At 30.7% G+C, this 11,318-nt stretch overlaps 1 protein-coding gene across 1 annotated transcript; it reads right to left on the bottom strand.

Annotated features, from left to right (window-relative positions):
- Window positions 1-3,081: 3,081 nt before the first annotated feature.
- LOC100797120 (indole-3-acetic acid-amido synthetase GH3.6) lies at window positions 3,082-6,740 on the bottom strand. Its single transcript, XM_003543231.5, has 4 exons — window positions 6,273-6,740; window positions 4,749-5,677; window positions 3,856-4,151; window positions 3,082-3,706 (listed from the first exon to the last, which is right to left on the bottom strand). Exons 1-4 carry the CDS (start codon window positions 6,590-6,592, stop codon window positions 3,416-3,418), a joined length of 1,836 nt encoding a protein of 611 aa, XP_003543279.1. The 5' UTR covers window positions 6,593-6,740; the 3' UTR covers window positions 3,082-3,415.
- Between the last annotated feature and the right edge of the window lie 4,578 nt (window positions 6,741-11,318).

Here is an 11,318-nt window from a genome sequence, read left to right as displayed (position 1 = left end):
TTTTATTTTTATATCATTTATTCTTATCAGATATTCACATGTTATGCAATTGAAAGTAACAATACATCAATCATACATATCTTTATATATAAAAACTTTTTAAAATGTTTTCATTTGACCATTTTAGTGCCCTAATATCTTTTGATAAATTTGAATAAATGTTAAACTATGTTTCAAACTTCAATAGCAAAAGTAAACTTTGCAACTGGCAGGGAAAGATCCAGAAACTGGACAAATTTTTAACTTATATAATTACATTAATTAATAAAATATAAGGTTTCAAATAATTTTCTGAAGAAATTTGAGAGGAGAAATCTGTACTTGTAGTTTATATATTTTGTTTCTGAAAAAAGATTCAGGATATACTGGATTACATTTATCATTTATGAGGGAAGGGAGGTGAAGTTTTACCCTTTAGAATAGTCTTGGAACATTGAACATGCATAGCAGTAGGGAAATTGAAAACGATATGAGGAAGACTAAACATGAATGTATGTGTACGGACCTTATCTTCTTTGCCAATTCGCATCGTCTGGGTAATGCTAACACATTCCGTACGAAAGTTGTCTTATATTTATATAATTTTAACCTAACTATTTCTAGTTTTACTTTATAGTTTATGTATTTCGCTTTAAAAAATTGTACAGCGTAGAATGTGTCCATACTCCGTATACAAATACTCTTTTTTTTAAAAAATCTAATTGCCAATTTGGTCCCTAAATCATTTAAAATACATTAATTTGATTCTCAAATTTTAAAACACTCAAATTGAATTTTTAATTGTTAAAAACATATCAAGTTCTTTCTGTCAGTTTGATCTAATCTTAACGACATTAATTTCAATACAGGTGACATGTGATATGATGATTCAAAATAAGTGTCATATTAGATAATTTTATCACTCAAATTAATGAATATGACAAAAAATATTTTTTTTAAGAGAGAAAAGTATTTAATTGATTCAATTTTAACGATTGAAGAATCGAAATGAAGTGTTTTAAAATTTGAAAATTATATCAACATAATTTATATATTTTAGTTACGAAAAGTAATTAAGCCTTTCAAAATTTGTATCACCCGTTTTTGAACAGGATATATGCCTTATCCGTCTAAGCAGAACACAACATGTCAGTGAAAAATATTGTCTGTTTCTTCCGAAATTGTCTGAATTTGTACATGATTATGTCCCGGAGACCATGAGAAAACATAACCTGCTCTTGTTTGTTTTCCCAGAATCTAGCAAACAGAAAAACCATGCTCTGATTCTTACATAATACACACTACAATCCAAGAACTTCTTTCGTCTTCTTTTGACTACAACTGCGATTTCAGGCGATGGGGCTCGTCCTTGCTGGGTACAGAGTGGGACACTCATACATTATACAACCCCGATGCATTATCATGAGAGAAAAAGAAAAAAAAGAATCTAACTAATACGTTTTATATCATTGAAATTTTGTATAACTTTTTAAGTGATTTGCTCACCTTGTAAATGTGTCACAAGGGTATCTAACATGAAAATTGACCACATCTAATTAGGTTTGTGATATGCGTTGAATTAGCAAGGCTAGTAATATACATCTCAAATGCCAGATTTTTTAATTTTATTTTATAATGTTTAGATCTTTGTTTATTCGGACTAATTTTCTTATATATATTAAATTATATATTTATATAACAAATAAAAAACAAGATATTTAAAAAGTTAATATATCAGTGATGAACTTTGTTAAATTATAAATATATTAACTATTTTATAATACAAGAGAATGATAAAATAATTAAATTTTGGTAACAAATTAATTGTTTTATATAAATTTACATACATTTAGTAATGCATTATTTATGATTTTTTTTCTTATAATTATCGTATTGAAATTTGAACCAATAAACTTATGTATATTATTGTAAATTTTTCACCATTAGATCGACATGTAATTCGACGGACATTATTCTTTTACCCCCGACTTGTAATTAACTATTTTAATTTAATAAAAATTTAACCTTGCAGTTAAATCAGTCTTTTCTGAATCCAATCCAAAATTTTATTAACCCTTTTTGGACTGATCTGGGACACCACTACATATGGCGGCAAATAGTTAGCAACTCAAATATTCGGTAACATGGTCTAGACAAAAAGAAAATCGTAACAATTACACAATTCGTGTTGTTTGCTTTTGGAATTACTAGGGAAACACCATGGTTGAACCTTGAACAGTAGCCCCCCCTGTTCATTTAATAACCACACATGGTTTTAGGCTTTTAGCTCCTTATTTTAGTGACAGAATCTGACACAACAACTATTTGTTACAGAGACATGGGAGAGAGGGAGGGTATTGGACTCATTCCAAACTATTACTATTCACGGGGGAGCTTATCAACATTTTTAACGTCAGATTTTTTGCCTTTTCTCTCCCACCGATCGAATCCATTACCTAGAGGTAGAGCATGTTTATCCTATATAAAAGTTTTCATATCGAAAACTCATTAGAAATTTATGTTTTTTTATTGATAAATATTAATTTGTTAATTTTATTAAAAATATTAATTGAAGAATTTCAACACACGATCTTTTTCTTCTCTTTTTCTATTTTTTAAGCATGGATCAATTCTATATTTTTAATAAAAAATTATATGTAAAATTACTATTGTTAAAGTCAGCAAATTGTTATACATGATAATGATAATTTCTGATCAATTTAGTGAATATCCTAATCATCCAGCAAACCAACCAGGCCAAGTGAAACAGGTTAATTCTACATATTATTTTCAACAATTTATTATTTAACTGTGATTGATTGGTTAGCTGGACTTCATAGTGGTATAAAGTTGGCATGTTTTTTTTTTCTTTTCTGAAAACTATAGAAAAAGAAAAGTTCACTAGTGAGGCCTTTCTCGTTTCCGTTATAGGAAATAAGCCCCATGCCACTTCAGTGGGGCAACTAGGCATCCATGATTGCTTGCTAAAATTGTAAAAGCCATTTTCAACCCAAAGTTATGATGATAAATATTGCTAGAAAGGTAATAAAAAGATAGAAAAGGAAAAATGGATAAAAAAAAAAGCTATTGAAATGGATAAAATTTTACAGTGGCTAAGATAAAGGTCACGATTAATCACGCACTATATACATTACACAAGTTAAAACATAGATTTGACCTAAATAGAGTAATTAACCTTTCCCTAACATGTCTATTAGAATAAACTATCATGTGTTAATTTTTATATGATCATATCTGGTAAAAAAAATGTGCGTATCTCTTTCTTCTTAAAAATTAAATAGATGAGACAATTAAAATTTGTGTACAGAGAGAGATAAATACATTTTTTTTTATAAAACATGACCACATAAAAATTCAACATAAAAAGATTCACTCTCGCATGAAAACATATAATAATGTGCCATGTTTAGATTCTTCAATTCTGATGGATCCACTGTTTGTGTCCAGGAACCCACTTTGGACACTTAGGACTGAAATAGTTGGATGTTACCCTCGAGTTCAACAATTCCACAATGGGGGCAAACTTGACGCACCTTGGTGCCTTATACTGATTAATTGATGCCCCTAAGCTAATGGCATAGTCCATGAGTTTGTCAAAGGTGCCTTGTTCCACAATCTTGATTTCAAGGGGCCCTATTGATTTGTCTGACACACGCCCTTGGCGATACACACTGTTGAGTGACTCCTCAATGGTTAAGCAACAATCCTACAATAAGAGATTAGACAATGAGAGATGAGATAGTAAACTACAACAATTAAATACAATATGTATTTAAATTACAAGATTAACTAGAAGATATGATATTAGTTGATAAGATATTCATTCAAGATTATAGAATCATGTTGATGCATTACCTCGTACACACAAGGTGGAATAGGGGTTGACCCTTTGAGATTGAGCTCCCAGTACAAGACATAATGACCTGGGATTGTGGTTGTGTCTGCATAGCTTGTGTACTCACTCACGTGTGCATCAAATGGCTCCAAGTGTGTCACTGCATTTTTCATTGCGTTCTGAAGCTCAACCTCGTCAGTCTTGTCGGAATCTATGCTCAGGGCAACATTTTTTCTACAAACAAAGCTGAATTGAGGGGCCTTGTTCTTGAATCCTGATACCTTTAGTATATCTCCCACTCTGTACCTATAAAGTCCTGGAATGATTTCACACTCATGGTCCTTAGTAAACCCAATTTCCAATTTAGGCCTATTTAAAACCATATGATAATATATTTACGAAAGTTAAAGAATATTATGTCATAAAATTTATTTCTTACAAAAAGCTGAAAAACTATTAATGTAAAACATTTTTAAACAAATATCTTATAACAATTCACCTTATCATCATATTATATTAATAAAAAGTCTAGTTACACTTATAGCCCTCATATTTTCTTAATTTTACGAATTTTGTTTCTTAATTTTTCTTACAATTTTTTATCATTTTAATTATGTAAGTTTGATCTTTCTATTATAATGTCATGTCAATATTTTTTTTAAAATATAAGATGCTAAATTAACTCAAACAAAAATTGCTCCACTAAAATAATAAGGATTGAATACATGAAAAAAAAATGTAAAGATAAAATTCTTGAAATAAAAAAAAATCAAAAGACAAAAATGCAATTAAATTAATGAATAGTATTGTGTAATAAAATAATAAAATCTTATTAGACGTTTGTATAAAAAATGTTTTACTATGATATAGTAGTTCATATAATTTAAATTAAAAAAAAAAAAAAAAAACTTACCGGCATGAGTTGTAACAACAAGCTCATATTCTTGGCCAAGCTTGACATCAACAAGCTCCACCAATTCTTGCTGTTGTGCCTGATTGAGAGAAGTTGGTGAAGGTCTTGAAGCAGCAAGCTCATTGCTTCGATTAACCGGTAAGAATTCGTAGTAGCACATGGTGGGGATAAGAGTGTAAGACACATGGCTAGGTTTGCAAAGAGGGTTGAGGTTGACCCCAAAGTAACACTCACTAGAAGCATACATGGTGCACACAAGTGGGAGGCCATTGCTATAGTAATCCAGAGTGGGTATATATTGTGCCATAGTCCCCGTCACAATAACATCCACATACTTTGTATTGGGCCAAAGCCTAGTAATAATCCCCTGCCATGACCCTTTACTACACTCATTGTGGATAAAATCCGCAAGCTTGGGATCAGCCTTGAGGATCCTCATCACAGCCTCTCTCACTGAAGAATCAGTGATTGAGTTGTTAATAGTTCCTGTTTTGATGTCATTGCACAAAAGGGCCCAATGTTTCTCAAGGAACCTAATGGCACGGATGAAGCCAGAGGCGAATATGGCACCAACTCTTAGAACCTCTTTGTGTTGGCAAAGGCCACATAGAAGTTGGGAGTACATGCTTTGGTAGGAATCAAGACATAGGACGGTCTCATTTGGGCTTGTGTAGTTTGTATATGGGTCGTAGGATCTGTCCCTAAAGTAAGGGCTTTTGTAATAGCTTGTGAGGACTGGGCGAGCCACTATGCCTCCGGGTGTTTTGGACTCGCATTTTATGAACATTAGGTACATTCCTTTGCCCTTTTCTAGGTCGGGGACAAATTGATTCATTATTGGCATCAAGAGGCTGTACAACATACACCTCCTTCCTAGCTCCTCTTCAATTGTTGGCATCAACTTTCTCTCACCCCCTGATGTGCCAGAGCTTCAAAATCCAAAACAGAAATAAACAAAACATGCCCATTAGTTTAATTAGCCTGACCAAATGAAAAAACTAACTGAAGAAAAAAAATACCAAAACCAAAATTTTTACATGACCCTTTTGACATAGCTCATTTTAGAGGATAAAATAGGTAACATCATATATTGATATAAGAAAAAAATTATCTATGCATATGGGAATATTTACCGTTAACATAACGGTTTTTTATTAGTATGAATTAAAAACATGTACAAAAAAAAGGTTTACCTACAACAACTTACTCACAAGTTAAAGCTCCTTCTTTAACATCTTAAAGAAGTAAATTATTTTTAAAAATATTTTTTTTTCTAGAAAAGGATGAGAAGAATAATTGTTACATGATTTTAGACCAACATGATTTTGATCAATTTTTACATGATATATATAATTAAGTTTTATTAATTTTTTCTCACACAAAGTGAAAAACTTAATTATGTATCATATAAAGATAGATTAGAATCATGATCACGTGTGGTCTCATATCATGTAACTAGTAGAAGAGAGAGCAAAACAAAAGAACAAGGAAAGAGTTTTGGTCTTTGAAATTATTGGCACGCACCTGGTGAGAAATTCTGTGACAGGTTTTGAGGTAAGGATTGGAGATTTGTCACCATTGGCGATGCGGTTGATGTCTGGTTGGATGTCCTCGTATGTAATGACAGGGAGAAGCCTCTTGAAGGTGTCAGGGTCGACGGTTTGGCCATTGACACCGTGTCGCCGTAAGTACTCAACGTTTGCATTGCGGGACAGGATTTCAGAGAGAACCTTCTTCTGGACTTCATCTGCGTTGTTGGTCACATCCTCTATGAAGTCCAAAATTTTCTTGTTCTTCTCTTCAAGAACATAGTCTTTGGTGGAGTCTCCAGGAGCCTCAGGCATGTTGATGATGATATGTGTTGTGAATGGAAAATGATTAAAACAAGTAAAAGAAATTTAAATTGTAAAGGGAACACAAGGGCAATCAAATAGACAAGAGAATATGGGATTGTTTTAGAGAGGGTGATTGTTAATGGAAGTGAGGTGGAACGAATGAGAAAGTGGTATATATATAGAGGCACATGTCAGGTTGTGTTGCTTAAGGGGTAGGGACCATGGAGTCAATACACACAAAGACTAGAGGGTGGAATCGGATATATATCCATTGTATCACTTTCGTTAATTTTCCTTTTCTACATCAAAACATTTATGATTCTTTCATTTAAATTTATAATTTTATTATGCTTTTACTATACACAACTTTTTATATGTCCCTTTTTACATATGGATTGAATTTTTGCAAAAGAGTATTTACTGGTTCTTTATGACGTAAGAGTAACAGAACTGATCGTATATATCGTGCCGAAGCATACAACCTTCATTTATTGTCATGTTAGGAATTTGGCTTGTTAGGGAAAATGGGGCCAAAACAATTAACAACAAAAAAGGAGTTCAGAAAATATCAACATTTCGTTCGCCGAGTGAAGCTCAATCTCCTTCATTAAAATTTTACAAATGAAAAAATATAATTAAAAGAATTTTTTTTTTATTAAAAGTGTGATTGATGAGTTTTTTACTGAGATTAATTAGTAGTATTGTTGTAACAATAATTTGTTCTAACAAGTATTGATTGATATATTTTCGTATCAAAGTGACCAAAAAGAAGATATACACAAGTGAATAAGACATAGCATTATATGGAGAAATTTGTATTTTGAACGTAAAGTAAAATAAAATTGGCATTAATTTATTTAAAGGTCCATACCCTTGGAGAGGTTGCCGCTTTTAAAAGAAAGATAGAATGTAGGGTTTAACTTCAAAACAAAAAGGGATGCAGTTGTAATCACTTCGGAACGCCTTATAGGACCCTAGTATCAAATAATGGGATGAGACAAATTTTTTATGAATATATCCCTTGTCTCCTAGATCGGTCAATACAAACAAACACCATTAAATTCAAGAAAATATCCAGAAAAACTAAGATAAAAATTCCTCCCGTTTTTTAGGTTGTGCAAAATGCAAATTTGAGAGAATTTTAGATCGAATTTGTATTTTGCAAATTAAAGGGAGACAGCCATACCATTTTAAAAAAACAAAACAAAGTTAGATGCAGTTGATTTGATCTTTTTAGTATTGTTTTTTTATTAAGATTAGAATTTTAGATCGATAATTTTAGAACGGAACGGAGATATATATATAGCTGGAGGGTGAGGGTGTCAAATGATCTTATCTCCCTCCCTCTCCCCTCCCCTCCCCAGCCCCTTCTCTCTCTCTCTCTCTGGCTCTCTAGATATGTTAAGCGTGTGTGAATTGAAATTCGAATTATAACATATTCAATAATGACACGAAACTATATTTAACACCCAAATATAAATGTTAGCTTTTCTTTAGAAAAGATAATGCATATTGTATCATTTTATATCACTAAAAGTTGTCATTTATAAATGATTTAGTATCGTGTTGGTCTCCGAAAGTATAACCTTTTTAAAAAAAGTTAAATTATTAGTATAAATATTACAGATTTATACTAATATATAGTATGATATATTTTTCAAGTATGTAATCCTGTTATACTAGTCGTGCATGCTACTACGTGGTCTCTTGCCATTAATCTGAACAAGGTTATTTTTCGTTGTTGAATGAGAACTGAAAGATGGACGTGAAGGAAAAAACTGTTTTAGATCCATCATTAAATAAAACCCCGTTGCTTCGTAGATAGCTATTTCTGCCCAGGCACAAGATGTAGCTCATTGTTTTTTTTTGCTTTGCATTTATAGACTTTGTTTTACGTGAAATAGTATGGTTTACCAGGAAAATGCCGACAATTCGGTTGAGCTTTTGTGAAATTGTGCTGGTTTTTAACTTCATATTCAAATAAAGTACAAAATATTATTCATACAAAAGTCCCACAATACTTGAGTTCTCTGTATATTATAATGTATGTATTTTTTTCCTTCTTTTTGCCACTTTACTTAAATAACTAAGCGTTAGTGGACAAGCCTCCTATCACACCATTGTCTATTGATCTTATCTTATATATATTTTTCTTTATTCTCTTTTCTTTTAATTGTAAAAAAATGTTATTGAAAAATATTGTTAAGAATAAAATTATCCATTATAAAATAATTATAAACTATATATGAGCAAAAATATAATTTCTCCAATTTAATTTCACGTGTGGGTCAGTATTTTTAGCAATTAATTGTTGCCTAATAAGAAGATGAAAATACAACAAAACTTGTCTTTTAAAACATCATAATTAAGTAACTCAATTAATAATCGTACTTGTGACGAGTTAAAAGTTGAAGCTGAAACATATAATGCGTGAATTCCTTCCCTAAAGTTGTAAAAAATTAATATATGACTGAGAATAATAATAACTAGAGAGATGCATGCATTTCTCAATATAGATTTGGGTGGTTTAGAGGACATAGTATAATAATAACTGCTAATTAGAAAGTTAGCAGGTGAGGTTATAATTAATTTTAGAATTTATTCGATATTACAATTCTTAATCATATTTTTTAATTAATGATGCTGAATGTACTTTATTCTATAAAGTTTACATATTCACTTTACAAGAGTCAATTCCCTTGATATATATAGAGAGATAGTCAAGTCCCTTAAATTTTCCTCTTATTTTGAAAACAAAAATAAAAAATTACACTTTAAATTCTAGAGTTAAGCAGAATTTAAACTAAACTTATTTTTCCTTTTTATATATCTTATCATTTTTTCTTAATTAATATAACAACAATACTCTAATATTTTTTTCAATAGAACTAGATTTTGTTTCTTTCTGCAAAGTATCAATTTGAGCATTGTAAATGAGAATAAATGTGATTAAGATAAAATATTTTATGATCATTTAGATTTTTTTAAAATTAATCTTTGATAAAAACAAATTATTATTATTATGCATCAATAACATGATTACATGTTTGGAAAAATCATATCTTTATTATCTATTCAAAATTTCACCCATTCCTTTTTTATATATTACCTTAATTATATATATATGTGTGTGTGTGTTAGGCCTTGCCCAGAATATGGATTCCCCAAGAATCTGTTCAGAAGCAGACCATATCTGATCTGGGTCCTAAGAAAATACAAAGAGAACCGTAGACACGTGCATGTTGGTGTGATGCAGGACTGAGTGAAGAAGTAACGGATGAATCTCCATCTCAATCGATTTTCGGTACCAAACATATCCTTTTGAGTTCAATTTTCCACTTCGAGTCAACCATGCAATCCATACTTTGTGTGCTGCACGCATAAGTGCACAACACAGTGCATATATACCAGAAGTCGTTCAAGAAAGGCGATTACATATTAATGGATCAATTTCTAGATATTGTTATTCTTATTTAAAAAACAATAAATTTTGCGCATAATTTTTTGATCATCATATTGTTTATATTATAAAGGTTTTTGTGAGAAAGTATCGTTAAAATAATATTAATCTGCAGTAAAAAAAAATATATTATTCTTTTTGTTTATAATTTATAATACGTACAAGAACATCATGCTCTCACTCTGGCCAGTCTTTTCCTCTCAAAGATCTAATTAAACTAAAGAAAAGGAAAATCAAAAACATCAATCATAACAATTCACCCCCGAAAACAAACATTATCATAACGAGTGCAACACATTCGGCATTTACTAAACGATAAATTAATGTAAGTCAGTAGACTATAGTTACTGCATAAAACACACTTTGTCCATTTCAAACTCAACTAAAAGAAAATAGTTTTTATAATACTTCGACCTAGCTTGAGTTGGTAATATTTCTTTTCTCCGATTGAAGGATTTTTCATCTTTGTTTAATTTATTGCAAGATCTGGTGCATCAAATGTATCATGTTTTCTTCTGATTGATGTACTGCTCCCTTTCATTCTATTAGGTTAATTTTGCTGTTAGAAATAGCAAGAGGATTTTTTTTTTTTTCATGTGATTGTCTCTGTAAATGGCTGGAATATCTCTTACACTTACTTACTTCCTTCAATAAATGTTTTATTTACCAATTTTTGTCTGTACACAACAGATATTCGATCTAAATCTCTTAATATTTTCAGTTAATGAAATTACATGTTTTCAAAATTAAACAAAAATAAAATTCCTACCAATTATAAAATTACAAACAATCTAGATTAAAATAAATAAATAAAACTTAAAATGAAACAAATATATCTTAAATACATATCACCATTTGTTGGTAAAAAGAGGCAATCTTAATTATATGCTGGAGATGTCCATAATATCCGTGTGATACCATTCTTCACCGAAAGTATCCTATTTAATATTTACTGCATTATTATTATTTTTATATATATATTCCAAGTCTTTAATCATGCCCTTCATTCAATTTGAAGAGGAACTGTCTCAGGGGACAAGGGAACCCCCTTGCTAATGTTATATGCACATCACCTCGTTGCCCTCATCTTGGTTAAGGGCCCATCATGCGTCTGAAAAGTCTAGCAACGCCACTTTTCAGCAACTTTTCCTTTTCATTGTGTAAGGTAGAATTATTTCCACTTCATTCATAATATTTTTTTGTGAATTAATTAATATTATTAAACTATTTTTTTAGATTATTAAAAGATATCTATCACAAATCAGATATTATGAT

The sequence above is a fragment of the Glycine max genome, chromosome 13 (assembly GCF_000004515.6).
Source record: "Glycine max cultivar Williams 82 chromosome 13, Glycine_max_v4.0, whole genome shotgun sequence".
Classification (NCBI taxonomy): Eukaryota; Viridiplantae; Streptophyta; class Magnoliopsida; order Fabales; family Fabaceae; genus Glycine; species Glycine max.
Note: the sequence above shows the minus strand (reverse complement) of the source record. Positions and strands in the feature narration are given on the sequence as shown.